The 15,517-nt window shown below is 45.8% G+C and overlaps 1 protein-coding gene across 1 annotated transcript; it reads left to right on the top strand.

Annotated features, from left to right (window-relative positions):
• The first annotated feature begins 5,071 nt into the window (after nt 1-5,071).
• ARL11 (ARF like GTPase 11) lies at nt 5,072-8,467 on the top strand. Its single transcript, XM_005482393.4, has one exon. It carries the CDS (start codon nt 5,479-5,481, stop codon nt 6,163-6,165), a length of 687 nt encoding a protein of 228 aa, XP_005482450.2. The 5' UTR covers nt 5,072-5,478; the 3' UTR covers nt 6,166-8,467.
• The last annotated feature ends 7,050 nt before the right edge of the window (nt 8,468-15,517 follow it).

Here is a 15,517-nt window from a genome sequence, read left to right as displayed (position 1 = left end):
AATTTCATCAGCATACCTCCAATGTATAAATTTTTACTTCCCATAGAAGTAACAGGTAAGATATTACCTATACTATATTTAGTGCAGGTAGGGAGTAAGGTTAAGCATCATTAGATAGTCTCTTTAGGATTTCCTCTCAATAGAAACCAAAGGAATACTAAAATAAAGCCCCCAAAATGCCAGTCCTTGCTTTTACATTCAACAGATGGAGAAGCAAATACTCGGATATAGGAGCCTTTTTTTGGCACATGCAACACTGATGTTTTTCTAAGCATACACATTTTTTGCTCTTTTTTTCCCCCTCTTCAACTAGAAACACTAATAATAACAAAGAATTGAGCTTAAGGCCTCTCACAATAGTCAGAGCTGTATTTTAATTAATTTCTAAGGTGAAAATGGCTTGTGTGCAATATGTGGCACATAGTATAGGTAAGGGTGCCAAAGGAGCTTAGTTTTGAGTTGTCCTGAGGAGCAAAGATAAGATGTTAGGGGTCAAGGAGGAAGAGATCTGTGAATTTAAGACATACAAAGAAGGACCTGGAATGAGAGTTTCAGTGACATAAAAGAATTAAGGGGACTGCCAATTTATGAGGGAAAAACTAAAACAGTTTGGGTAGCACTTGAATAAATATGTCTAGAGAGAGGACTTGCATCGTGATAAAATTCTAAACACTTTGGCAATTATAATTTCAGAGACTAGAGCAATAATATTTATGGAAAATATTCTAGAGTCATATACAAAGGACACAGTAATTCAAACAGAAATCATGGCAAGGCAAATAATTTTCCTTTCCATGTCATCCTGCTGTTGCAGCACCTGCCAGCTAAGGGATGAGAACATGAGAGAAAAAAGTCTTTGTTCTGTGCCGTATTTCTCCACATTCACCTTGTGGCCAGGGCGCAATGCAGGGAGTTAAGGCAGGGTGTGATGGTCAGGACCTGTCCCTCTGTCACCAGCCAGGGAGCAGGCAGGCTCGGGGCACACACAGGAGCACCACCAGCCCTGGCCGTCAGGCAGCTGTGTTGTGCAGGGTCTCACACCCGTGGGCACGTTTATGTCCCAGTGGCTGCCGTCCTCCAGCACAGGGGTGAGTCCCAGCAGGCCAGACAGGTGGGGACTGACAAGGGACAAGGACCTCTGGGAACTGTGACATGGCATCAGCAAGGGTGTAGCAGGTGAGGTTTTGTGCTTTCCAGCTAGAGTCATTTCCTACTGGAAAGAGTTAGCTTTGGAAAGCATGAAGCTGATAGCCTATCTGCTACCAGTTATGCTACCAAAAACCATTTTCCTTCACCAAATATTTGTCCCAGGAAATGAGGGGGAAACAAGGACCAGAGGGTGAACTGGACAACAATGTCCTATTTCCAACCCCAGCAGGAGTGCCCTGGAGATACCAACACCTCTCAGAGTCCTTGATGGGCACCCGACAGACAAGTGCTTAACATCTGCTGTGTCTTTTGGTGTGTGAATCTTGTCATTCTGAACTTCAGGGTGTTGATTCCACTTCAAGCTGACCACGTCTTGTCAAGAGACATCACTGCAGGCAGGCTTTTCTAGGGCATGTCGTAGCCTGTGGCTCTCTTGTGTAACTTTCAGACTATGCTAAGCCATGTTTCAAGCCTCTGGGAATTTGTCTCAGGAGGAAGCAGCTTGTGTTCAGCTGCCAGCTCTCACAGCCACCCACTGACCCTGATGGAACAGGCAGCTTCCTGGGCATGTGCCAAGTGAACTGGCATGAGTCTGTTAGCAGGAGGGAGTTTCCTGAGGGCACGCCAGAAATCGGGGGCAGAGCAAGAGCAGGATGCAGGGAAGAAAAAGGCCAAAATTCTCTAAGTCTGAGCTATCTCATTTGGCTTTGCTGTGGTTTTAGCCTGGGGCCCTGGCTAGGTCAAATCCAGTGATCCCAGCAGGTCCACAAGGAATTGTCACAAGCCAAACACAGAGAAGTTCCCTTCAAGGTGACTGCCAGCAGTGGGCAGGGGGCTCTGCAGGGCAAGACATCCACCTGTGTCCAGGCCTCCTTCAGCTCCCAGAGGGCTTTCTCACCAGCTGCTGCTCTGAGCATGCCCTCCTTGGTGTCCTGCCATGTATGATCTAGTGAGGAGATCCTGCAGGAAACACAGGCAGGGCTGGGTGCATGGTGGCTTTGGTGGCCTTTCTCAGGGACACAAGCACAATTGGATGGGGAAGAACACTCTGCCTTTGCTGGACTGAGATGTGCTTGTTGTTCCAAGCAGATGCCATCTGGATGCACACTCACAACAAGGACCAGAACTACAGCAGCTGTTCCTGGCTCTGTGAAGGGTTGTTTCCCTGGAGCTGCCTTCCAGAGACGTGGCACAGGTTGGAACAAATGTGAATTAATATAGTGATCAGGACAAAATCCCTGTAAGTGGAATGTTTGGGGCATGGGAAGGAGGGGATAATGCCTCCTGTATTGCTAGTACTGATTATTGCTCTTTTTGGGGATGAATATCTAGGAAGCAGAGAAATGCACGCCTAAAAAACAGCAAACAAATAAATGGACTGAAATTCTGTGAAACTATAAATGGAGTTAGCATTGCTTCTGAGAATTCAGGGACATGACACACAAGACAAGAACATTTATTCTGTCCACAGAAGACACAGCTTGAATAGGGGCTTGAATAGGGGCTGTCCTTGTCTCTGAACACAGTGTCTGAATTATTTAGTACCTGGCCTTTCTGTTCCAGCAATAGATGCACTCAGAACTCATCTTGTCTGCTTTTTCTTTCTTTTCTTTCATTCTTTCTTAAACAGACTTGTAATTGCTCCTATGTATTATTTATTGGAAATGCTCTGCTTTTGTAACATAGTTGTGGGCGGAACAGGCTCTGTAGGCACAGTTTGCACCCTGTATTTGGAATAATTGTCAGGAAGAGAGAAAATAGGTTCAATACATAAGGTATAAGCATGTAAAGCAAAAGATAAAGAACATAGAGTTTCCTCTATTTGCCCATGAATTACTGTATTCTGTGCCTTAGATAACCTGAAGAGTTTTCAGAATTTTACTGAATCATTGGTAAAACTGTGCTTAGTTGCATCCTTTATTCTGGCTTTATTTCTTCTTTTTCCTTTTCCCTTTTTCCTCTTTCCCTTTCCCTTTTTTTTTTTTTTTTTTTTTTTTTTTTTTTTTTTTTTTTTGGGAAGCAGCCTTCTTCTGTAGCATGTGAGTGAGCAATGAAATCAAAGACTCCGTCACATCATATTTCAAATGCTCAATTATTCACTGAATGGCAGAGTCTCCATCCCTGCTTCCTGTACCTGCGTTTTAATTTACTTGAAAGAAGTTACAGTACTATGAATGTCTGGTCAGGTGTGTGCCACCACTGCCTGCCAAGTCTCAGAGAGGATGAGCAGCAGCAAAGGCAGGAGAAACATAAAAAGATCAAGACACAATTCACTTTACCCACTGTTATGTCTAAAAATACCAAGTATACTGATCTTAAAGGGCAATGAAATATGGGAAGGTTATTCCAAAATGGTGAACAAGCAGATCAAGGATTTATTTTAAAAACTGAAGAACATGGACAAACGGATTAACCCCCAGACAGCAACACACACTTCAGGGTGTGCAAGCAGTGCCCTGAAGGGCCAGAATCCACTGTGCATTACAAATCTCTTTTCTTATCCACACCTAGGGAGCTTTCTGCCAGTTTTGCACTTACAGACTGGTTTTAGAAAAGATCACATGTGAACTGTATGATTTTATTGTTGAATCTTGAGAAAAAAGGGATATGAAAGTCCTGATCACTGTGTTCCAATATTCAAAGGGTTGTTACAAAGGTGATAGAGAATCCCTTTTTACAAGGGGTCTATGAAAAAAATGAACACTAATGAGTACAATTTACTCCTGGGGAGATTCTGATTGCACACAAGAGGATAACTTTTCACAATGAGAACAGTACACCATTGGAATAATCTCCCCAGAGAAGTGGTGTGTTCCCCAGCACCTGGGGAGACTTAAGATTTGGCTGAGCTTCTTTTAAACCATTCTTTTGCCTCGAAAGGTCGGTTGGAGCAGATAATCCTTGAGGTCATTCCAACCTGGTATTCCACAGTTGTTAAAACCCATCTTACACATCCACAAGCTGCATAAATCCTGTGGAGGCTCTGGTGCCAACCAGCTCTGTGGGTTAACAATGGGAGAGACATTTATCACAGAGTTATCTTGCAAAATGTGGTTTGTTTTGCACCCCTTGCAATCCCATGCAGCCTAAGTGGGCTGGAGTCCTCGTGTTCTTTCTTTCTCGTGCATCTTCCTTTCTGTAAAAGATGGAAAACTGAAGTATCTTGCCCCCAGAGGAAGAAATATGCCTCTCAGTGACCAGCTGACCAGATAGTCCCTTCCACATGCTGTGCTGAACTCCATCCCCAGCAATGCTTGTGACGTGGAGCTGTCATGTGGAGATTATTGCTGAGGAAACTGCATCTCCCACAGATGTGTTAAAAATTCCCCTGTGGGCCCAGGGAAGCAGGGGTGAGTCCCATTTCTTTCTCAAATAAAGGTGGCTGCAGAGCAGCTCTGCCTTACTGCTGTGAGGTGAGCTCTGCACACCTCTGAGCAGCCTCTTAGGAGCCAAACCCAACCAATAAAGAAGGGAAATAAATACTGGCTTTGCTGGGACTCTGCTGGCTGCCTTCAGCTGCTCTTGCACAAGCGAGGCTGGGAGTTGTTGCAGCAGCACATTTTTGCCTCTGGTTTGTAAAGTGCAAGGGGTGCTGTCTTGTTAAACAGCTTTCTGTTCTTTTAGGGGATTTTTGTACCCCCTCAGCCACATACTTTGCTTCACTTGAAAAAGTTGAAATGTCGTAAATACTTTGATGTAAAGAATATTATGGATTTTTGCCCCAGGAATGGCGTTTTGACTCATTGTATTTCCGCAAGACTTCAAAAAAACATGCTTGTGTGCATTTTTTAAAATTGCTGTTGTTACCATTTGCACAGAAGGTAGTAAAGGCTGATAATACAGTGATTTGTTTTGTACTTTTAAACACAAGACTGGCAGAAAAATCGTCTTGTTGCTCAAGAGGCTTTGAATCCCCACCCTTGAGCTGTGATTCAGCAAATTCCTGGAGCAACCCTGGTCTGAAGCCCGGGTTCCTCCTTGTCCTGTCCTGCCGGGGGTGGATTTCTGCTAGACAAGCCAATGAACAGAAGCTCATTTATGTATGTATGTGGTGAGGAGGAAACTTGCTGCACAGTCTCCCCACCTCTTCCTGCAAAATGTTAGCTCTCTTTCGCACCAATCCCTTTGGGTCCTGAATGGAAAGGAGTGAGCGGAGCCGGGCTGTGGGAGCTGCTGATGTGAGCAGCGCTCCCCGGCTCTGCTGCGCACCTCGCAAGCACTCGCTGCCACCTCCTCTGAGCTCCCGAGAGAAGCAGAAGCCGCTGCCCGCGCCTTTCTTCAGCAAACCTCGGGTGCCCCTTCGGAGAGGCAGGGCTGAGCCCTCTGCTAATGACTGACATCACCGAGGAAATACGCTCGCTTGTTTTTTTCTTTTTTGGCTGCATTTCCCCCGGCACCGGCAGTATCTTGATGGGGAAGCTGATCTCCAAAGGCTGGAGGAAGAGAGATGCTCGAGTTATCATGCTGGGGCTCGACTTCGCTGGCAAATCCACCCTTCTGTACAAACTGAAGAGCGGCCAGGCTGTGGAGACCTGCCCCACGGTGGGATTCAACGTGGAGTCTCTGAGAACTCCCTGTGGCATTTCCTTCACCCTCTGGGATGTGGGGGGACAAGACAGCCTGCGGGCCAGCTGGCCGAACTACTTGGAGGACATCAACACCCTCATCTTCGTGCTGGACAGCACGGACACGGCCCGGCTGGCCGAAGCCATGGCGGCGCTGGAGGAGGCCCTGAGGCAGCCCGGCATGGCCGGCACCCCCGTGCTGCTCCTGGCCAACAAGCAGGACGTGCCGGGAGCGCTGGCTCCTGCCCAACTCGGGGAGATGCTGCGGCTGGGGGGGCTGGCCAGGCACCGCTGGATGCTCCGGGGCTGCAGCGCCCACACCGGCCAGGGCCTGCAGGAAGTGCTGGCCATCCTGGGAATGCTGCTGCGGGGCTCGGGGCACTGCTCCCTGTCCCAGGAGCAGCTCATCACGGAGCTGGCAGAGAGGAGGCAAGCTGCAGAGCAAACCTGACCCTCACACGGACCCCTCCCTCTCACGGCTGCCAGCAGGTTTGTCACGGGCGATCCCAGCCTCCAGGCTCCCCTACGAGGAGCAGAGCTGCAGCTGGGACGCTCGGTGGTGTCGGGATCTCTCGCTGCTCAGAGTGACCCCGAGAAATGTTAGAAAGTTTCTTTTCCCAGCCCGGCGCTTGAAGAAGGAGTCAAAGCTCTTCATTTCTTGGTCTCAAGGTTGTTTTTTGTATCTTATCTATAAAATTCTTTCTCCTGTCCTGCTGAGGTCTGCTCAGCAAGACAGTCCAGGCACTCTGGCTGCCCCCAGGGTGGTGTTATGTCTTTATACTAAAAATTACATATACAATATTTACAATTACTGTCTAATACCTATCACCTATGTTAGACAGTGAGCTTCCACTCTAAATCAATCTAAAAGTGCCAACATCACAGGAAAAGATGGAGGCCAAGAAGAAGAAGAAGAAGAAGAAGAAAGGCTGGACAGGCCCGGATCCCTCTGTCTTGCCCCCCTGAATCCCCATTCTAAAAACCCCAAAAATCTACTTTTTCGCCTTGTGATAAATTCACTATCATTCTACTTAATTTGTCATGGCTTGCAGATCTTCATCTAAGGTTGGTAATTTGCTCCACAGGTCATAATCAAAGCCACAGACATTTTGGGCTCTGTGCCAGGCTCTGAGCCCCCTGGCAGGGGTCTTGGCTGCTCAGGACAGCCAGAGGGATGTCCTGGGTCCTGACATGTGAAACACCCAGCTCCTCACCACCAAAACCCACCAGGAGGATCTCTCAGCAAAACTCCCATCAAGGAGCAGTTTTGGCCACATGTCTTGGACTCTCATCTCTGGCTGCAGCTTGTCCCACTGTCACCATGCTCCACTCATCCACTGCACTTGTGTGTCCAGAGGTTCAGCAAGGATGCTTTTAAATATCTAATAATTTTAACAGAGAGGTGTGCAAAGAACAGAAGTTTTCTTCATTCTGCAGCTCTCAGCCCAGATACATCTACCCAGATGGGATGATCCTCACACGGGGGGGAGCTTGGATGTGCCCCATGCTCCTCCTCTCTCAGCCTGGATCACATGTTCATTGGCTGGGAATGCAGGAAAGCACTGAAAGGAATGGCTGGATGGGAGCACTGTGAGCTCAGGACATCAAATGGGCAAGCAACTAATTGGTTTTAGTGTGGCATCTCCATGTATAATAATCTTCAAGCCATGGAAGCAAGCTGGGATTTGATGGTGTAATGCAGTTTGAGGATGTGTGTATATTAATTTATGCATTTCTTGTAATGGTTCTTTCTTTCTCCATGCATCTTTTTTTTCAAAGAATTATTTCATGGCAATGGTCCCTCATTTTCCTTGGATTATGTTTAAATGTAAAGAAATCAGATGTGACTTTTAGATGTTTGGAAATATGTCACCATGGCCAGTCAACCTCTAAATATCCTCATGGTGGCCTGAACAGCCAAGACAAACCCTGTTTCTCAGACTTTAGAGACTGCATGAGACCACTCCACATGCATTGGCTGGTGACCATGGGCACCTCTGGGCACAGACACTCGGCTCTGTTCAGGGCAAAGGAAAACACCTGTGCAGCTCAAGCTCACAGCAGGACCAGGTCCCATGTGGCAGTGATGGTCTTTGTTCAGTCCTGCTCAACCTAACATTGGAAAGATGTATAAAATGTGTATCCAAGATTCTGTGATCCAGAGTTAAAATTAAAATATTTCATAGTAGTCCCTGCTTCATTATGAGATGAATGGGGGAAGGGGAGGGATAGGATACAACATTTTTATTTCTATTTTCCATTTCTGTTTCTATTCAGAAATCAGCTGCTTTCAAGGAACAGAATACTCAGCCCAGAAACACCAAGGAGAAATACACAGCAAAATCCCCCTCTGTTCATACATTTTACAGTTGTTAAGGAATAAATTGTCCAGATGCTGCTTGTGCTGTTATTAGCTGCACTTCATAGAAGGCAGCAGCTGGAATAGAGAGCTCAAACAGTCACAAAGAAACAGAATCAGACATTTATAGGAAAGTCTCAATAAAAGAATCCTTCCAACTGTTTTAGCTGCATTGATGTAGAACTAAAACAGTGCTGCAGTGACGATGTGGCCTAAGCAGTCACAGTTATGAGAGTATTTAAACAGCACTGAACCATATAATTAATTCCATGACCTGTGTGCATGGTGAGGAGGACAAAATCAGTCTTCAAATCTTTGCAGGTGGCATAAGCTGGTTGATCTACCTCCAGCTTGTTGCAGGTGCTCATTTTTTGTCTCTAGCACCCAAGGCTCCAACATATCTGGTGGCCATTTTGGACACGAGTTCTAGAGGCTAGTGTCCCAAATGGCCATGAAAGGCTCTGTACTGCATTGCCATGCCAAAAAAAACTTGTACTAGTTGAGTTTGCTGGTGTTTTGGTCTTGTGTCTCGCATGGCACAAAAGAGAGAATTGTGCATCAAGGTAAATTCAACAGAGACTGAAAGGCTGTTGTGGTGATGTCTTACTCCTAAGTGCCTCTTGATGCCTGCATTCGATTCTACAGGATTGTCTGCTGGTAGTAAAAAGAGGCACTGAAGCCTTCCCATTTTCCTCTGAGTGTTTTCTAAGCTCTTTGAAAAGATAAAAAATAGGCTTTTCTGGCAGCAAATAGAGGTAACCACCAGCGTTTGGCAGACATCACTGATTAAAAATGCAAACAGCAAGGTGGGAGGTGGGGAAGGAAGGGCGATTGGAATCCTGAGGGTCTGAAACTGATGAAGCAACATTCCAGTTACTGAAATTGTTCTCACTTCCCCTGAAGCAGTAATTTGGCAAAACACCCCATCTCATGGGCCACCATGTGATTTACCACCCTTGTTTTCTGGAATAAGGCTTTTCTGGACACTGGGTCACATTACTCAGCCCATTTATGCCATTGTTCAGAGACTGTCAGAGCAATGATGGGTCATAATATTTGAAATAGAAACACAGAGTTTACTTCCAATGATTTCTCTTTTCTCCTGCGTTGGACAGCTGCTAAAACAAGTCAGTCTAATGAGCATTGCACTGCTCTAATCAAAGGCTTGCTGGACACTCACCCAGGAGCACTTAAATGTTTTGGTGTCAAAACTCCTGCCGGGTTCAAAGGCAGTCTGCAGGAAGCAGCCAGCTCTAGGGAGGGAATTTTGTTACCTCTTTCCTGGCAATTCTGCAGGAGAGACCCTGCCACATGGAGTGATATTAATCCCTAAAACATCTCTCCTCATGGATTTCAGCCAGGAGAGCACCCTCAAACTTAGTTTCCATCTCCATGGGCATATGATAGATGTCACAGTCTCGGCACCGATTTCTAAAAATAACATAGCTTCTCTCTGGATAGCAGGTAAAAGAAAAATACTTAGAACTTTTTTCTAGGTTCCTCACAAATTTGAAGCATCCTTCAGGAGTTATTTGTCCCAGAGCCCACTCTGGTTGTCAAGACCCTTTTTTAGAAACTCTGCTGGATGCATTCTGGTGTGTATTAACCTTTACAGGGACATAACCAGAATCCATAGTTGTGCATTGACCTTCCCAGCCACCCCTCCACTGAGGTGAGCCTTACAATCATCTACCCCTGCTTGGAGCTGTCACAGCAGCCTCCCTGCCCAGCCCTATCAGCAATTCCAGACCCTGGGCCTCCCATCCCTGTTCTGTTTTGCAGGGATCACTGCAGTGGGAGTTACCACCGTGCCTTGCTGTTTTTTCAAGGTCACCAAGACACCTCCCTGCTCTTTCATACTGCTGATGAAAGGACATAGCTTATGCCTCACTGATTTACTAACTTTTCTGTAGGACTGGTTTTTAAAGCAGCTTCCTGAGTATGAACACAACACAGATTTCTTTTTTAATTCTTATCAAGAAGTTTTCCATCCTACTCCAGAGAGCAGGAAAGCAGCAAACTGGGGAGAAAAAAAAAGCACAACCCAACAACCAACATTAAAAGCAGGAAGGACGATTCATCTTTCCCTCTTCACCAGCTCAGGAAGGGTGACTCACCTTTTCCCTGCTCTCTTCACAACTTCCATTTTCCAGCCAGTCCATGACACAAAACAGTTTCTACTTGCATAGGAGCTGATTTCTGCTGCTGGCATTGTTGCTTTATTTTCAGATGGAGCTACATGCCATTTGTCCTGCAGTTCCTGGTGGAGCTTCCCTGATGGATTTCAGTATTGCTGAAGGGCCTGACACCAGAGGGGAACCATGAGATCTCAGGGCTGCAGGGTGAGGGCATGGACAGTTGCCAAAAGTATTTCAAGAGGGAACAGGCAGGCACAGGGTGCATGAGAGGGATCTGTGACCGGATGTAACACGGGGAGGAGAGCGTTTGGGCAGCAGCCAGAGACCTGGAAAATGCTCAGGGGAAGAAAGGTCAATAAGAAGTTCTTTAAAGGCTAATAAGAGCTTTCTTTTCAAATACAATACAGAAAAAAAAATTCTGATCCCCCTTTTTTTGTAAGGACACAGGCTATATAATGCAGTGAAATGTCTTAATTTTTGCTTAATACACCTAACAGCTGTAAAGTTTGAAGAAACCCTGAAATGCCACTTACAAAGATTCTGCACAGGTAATTTACCAACAAAAAACAAGGAGCAAAACCACGTGTGATGCCATCTCTTAAAAAAATCAAAACTGGTGCTAAACGGTATTAAAAGTCAGTCATGCAATAATGATTAAGACAGATGACAAACTACTGTTCAATACATCACAGGCTTCAAAGGGTTAATAAACTGGCCTTCATCTAAGCTTTCCCACACTTGATTTTTTTCATAATGCATTTGCTTCAGTCAAAGCCCTGAGCCTGCCATCTGGATATTGTTAAAAATGCCAGGTGAAGGCTGAGATTTGGGTTAGGAACTCAGCAATGCATCCACGGCCAGGAGTGCAACATCCCCACATCTCATATTTCACACAGTGTGACTCGCATAAAATTCCAGCCAAAAGGGAAAAGAAAAAAAAGATAATTTAACCAACTGCTGTGACCCAGACCTGACAAGTGTGTCCCCCTCTGCCTGTGCTCCACCTGTCTCTCTGTGGCCCAAAGCACAAACCCCTACTCCAACCCAACCTGGGAACGCCTCCTCTCCAAAGTTCTAATGCTTTAAGCCAGACCAGCACCATCAACGTCTTGTCTGCTAATTGCTGTGAGAAACAATCTCCCTGGAGCTCCTGGAGCTGACAAACTGTTCTTTAATTCTCCCTTACGCCTCAGATTTTTATTAGGTTTTTTTTGACCTGTGCTGACTGAACACATTTGGATGTGGCAATGAGGGTTTTTTTCCAACAGGCCACAACCACTTGCACAAAAACCCTGCTTGGTGAACGGTGGCTCTGCAGCAACACTTTGCCTTGGGCATTAGAGAAATATCTGCTTTTTAATTGAACAGTGGTGGGGTTACAAAGCCACTGGTTTCTGCACAGAGACAACAAAGTCACATGGGTCCATGTGAGGTTTGATAATGGTGGGAAAGGACTTCGGAAAGACCAAACTGGGGGTTTCCTGGGGAAGAAAAATACCTGCTGGGAGGAGAGTTGTGACCCTCATTTCCTGGGGGATCAGGGGACAGTCTGTTCTGCTTATAAAGACACAAAATTTATACCTCATGGTCTTCTGGCTTTTGACAGCACTTAACAGTAGTCCTTTTGTTTAATAATGGTGTAAATGAAGACTAGAAGTCTTCAGTGCTAAAAGTCCACCTTTCAACACAGGCAGTGTTTTCAGAGACATGAGGTTTGGGTCAGTACAGGGCTGGAGCAGGGGTTCAGCACTGCACCAGCTGTAAGGTGTCTGCACAGTGTGCCTCAGGGTGGAGCTGGCACAAGGATGGAGATGGAGCTTCTCCCTGTTCCTTGGGGAAGACCAATACAGAGGCAAAACATGACAGACCATTCTGAGGATGCTCCATTTCTGCATGGTGGGGTGGACCCATCACTAGCAAAGCAAAGGAAGCTCAGCCAGGAAGAGCAGGTGTTGGACTGCAAGCATGGGAAAATAATCCTGAGTCTCCAGAGCTGCCCTGGGAAGAATGGACATGATGTCTGCTGTGCTTCTGAGAAAAAGCAGCTCTGCAAAGACAGTGCCTGGGAATGACTAGGTGGGTGGGGATTTTTTTAAGAGATGGCATCACACGTGGTTTTGCTCCTTGTTTTTTGTTGGTAAATTACCTGTGCAGAATCTTTGTAAGTAGCATTTCAGGGTTTCTTCAAACTTTACAGCTGTTAGGTGTATTAAGCAAAAATTAAGACATTTCACTGCATTATACAGCCTGTGTCCTAACATATCCTGCTGGAGATGGCTGCAGGCAACCCCAGGCCTTTGGGTGATACAGGCACCTCAGCCTTGCAGGAAGGTGCTGTTTTGACCCCTTGGTTCCTCCAGGCTTTCTCCCTTGGGGAGACCTTTATTCTCCTGTATTTCCATCCTGGGAAGAAGCACTTGTGATTTACTTCAACTAGATGCCTCTCTGTCTTAAATTTTAAAAAAATAGATTTGTTGCATTTTTTTTGCGCCCTACCTTTCTTCCACACCACAAACCCACTCACATTGCTATCTGTTCCCCCAGCACCATCAGCAGAGGTAACAAATGACCTTGTTGTACCCTTCCCTGGCAGAGCTGAAGACCCCATTGGCCGCCTCCACCACTGCATAGGAGCTCAAGTGCTGCTGGAGGCAGGAAAATCCCTGGAAAACAGATCCTTAGATAATGAATTCCCTGGGAAAGATGAGGGCCTCGACCAGAGAGAGAGGCTGAAAATGCCTCAGAATGGCTTCTGACAGGCTGTGCCCTCCTGTGCCCTCAGGGCTGGCCCTGGCGCACCCTGCCCTTGCCTGTCACTGGATCAGCAGCCTGCGGAAATGCGGCCCCAACTGCCCGGTCCAGGCCATGCGGGAGCATCTCACAGTCCCTTCTATCTTCCTCCCACGAGATGCATCCTCATGGAATTATTTCAGTCTCTTTAGTGCTGGAACTTCATGGATCTCCTTGCCATTTTCTTGAAGGTAATACCCCAGGAAAGAGCTTTAGATGACATGCCTGCTGTGAGCTTTGAGACTGCCTGTTTTATCCATGATAGAATAGCAATCTAAATAATACAGTTGTTAAAAAACCCAAACAAACAAACAAAAAAACGCCCAAAACAAACACCCAAACCCTAAAAAACAGGGGCAGTGCAGGAAATTTCAGCTGGAAAACAAAAGCCAGGCAGTCTCAAGTCAATGGTTCAGTTCCAGCCATCTGTTTTATAACCCTGAGCAGCTACACACTGAGTAAGGAGCAAATTATGTCCACACCAACTTCCCCTGGTGCAATGGAGGGGGACAGCCTGACTTGGGCAGTCAGTCCCCAGGCACAGAGGCTGCAGCTGGCACTGACACCCACCCAGCAAGGAGCTTTTTGTCCTCTGCCACTGCTTTCATCTCTCGCACTCTCTTAGGTTGGAAGGAATATGGAAGCAGTTCAGCAGCCTGTTGTCTGATGATTCCCAACAGAGGGAGAAGAGAGCCCCCAGGTCCTCAGTGGAAACACTTTAGTGCTTGCAGTGCATCTCTTTGAGGAGGTGACTGGGACTGGGGTAAGAGCAAACAAAGGCCCTGAGGAATACTTTTTGTATTCTTGCAACTGGAAACATAAGAAGCAGCCCCCAGATTACATCAAGAGAAATAATGGATTAGTAAACTTCCATTTCTGAACATGCAGGACTCACATTTGCAAATTTTCTTTCCCATCTTTAAGGGCTGAGTCTTTCTTCTATTAAATTTAAACTAATACACAACTGAGGTGAGTAAAACTCCTGGAGAAATTCAGGAGTTTAGATGTTGACTAAAATACCAAATACAGAGCAAACTGTGACCTTTACAAGGAGTGATTTTTCCCTTTCCACCAGTTATTAATATTTCAAGAACAGACCTCTGGTTGAGTTCACACAAAACCACCTCCCTGGATAACAATAGCCAGACAAAGCTCAGTGCAAACTCTTGGCTCTATGCTGCTGACAAAGAGGTTGCATAAAACCCCAGCAGTTCAATGGCAAGGAGAAAGGAACACGCTGCTGCTGCAGGAGCAAGGTGCCACCTTGGAAATTACTCCCATTGGACTGGGCCCCTTTCTCACCAAAGGGTTAAATATTTTAGCACAGAGCCTGAAATGTGAGAATTAGAGACTGATATTACAGAGCTGGAAGTATTATTGCTAAATATCCAGCACATTCAGCTCCCTGTTAATGTTCACAAACGAGCCTTTTGGACAGAAATTTTTCCATGTGAGATGCAGCATTTCAGCAGCAATTGAAGCAAACACACATTAAAAAAGTGGGAGGTTTAGCCACTTTTTTCCTAAAAGATTTTATATTTGTTCCAAACTGGTAAAGGCAGTGACTGAGACACCTGAAACAACTGAAAGAGCACTTTTGTTTTGAAAAAGCAACACATTTTTCTACATATGTGATTTAAAACATGAGAAACAGAGAGAAGTCCAAATTCTCCCTCTACACCCATCACCTCCTGAGATGTATGTGCTTCTGTGCTTAACATGACAAAACCTACGACCAGGCAAACCACTCTTAGAGAACCAGTGTCAAATAAATACTGTCACAATTACTGGGCCAAACCTCCTGCAAGCTGGGATAATCATGGCAAGAACAGAAGGAATTTATCCCTTATTTTCAATGTTATAACATGCAGGCAGTATGCAGATTTCAGGGAGCTCTACTGGGATATAAAAGTACAAAATGCAGGGGAAACCAGCTGCCAACTGCATCAAACAGGTAGAACAGAGATGAGTCTAATCTCAGGGCAAGAGCTGCAGCTTCCCCTGAGCATTTCTCTGCACAAACCTACAACTGACCTTGCTGAAGCCCACTGGCAAAATATTTCAATTTCATCCTCCCGCAGTGTACAAACAATTTTGTATGGGCGATCATCTGGCTCCATGAATCAGGATTAAAAACAATCAAACACAGCCACTAAAGATGATCAGCCTGCAAATAGCAGGTGCAGACATGAGCTCCCTTACACTTCATTTCAGCACATTAAAAAAATCCAACCACCAGCTTTCCACAGGACGCTGCTTAGGAAAGAGGATGGTTAATCCATGTTCCACACCTTCGTGTGTCCCTGGAGCCTATTTAGTGTACGGAGCAAACGGAGAACCAACTTCCTTCTGCAGCTCCCCCAACACATCCAGGGAAGAGTCTTCCTGCAGGCTTCCTAAATCCTTCACAGAACTTGCCATTCTTTCTCTGAGGTTGTGTGGTGACATTCACCTATTCTACTGCTACAGATGAAGGCAGCAGCCTAAAGGCTCCAACTTTTATTTTAAAACAAAAG

Source organism: Zonotrichia albicollis, chromosome 2 (assembly GCF_047830755.1).
Source record: "Zonotrichia albicollis isolate bZonAlb1 chromosome 2, bZonAlb1.hap1, whole genome shotgun sequence".
NCBI lineage: Eukaryota > Metazoa > Chordata > Aves > Passeriformes > Passerellidae > Zonotrichia > Zonotrichia albicollis.
This window is presented reverse-complemented; position numbering and strand designations above follow the sequence as displayed.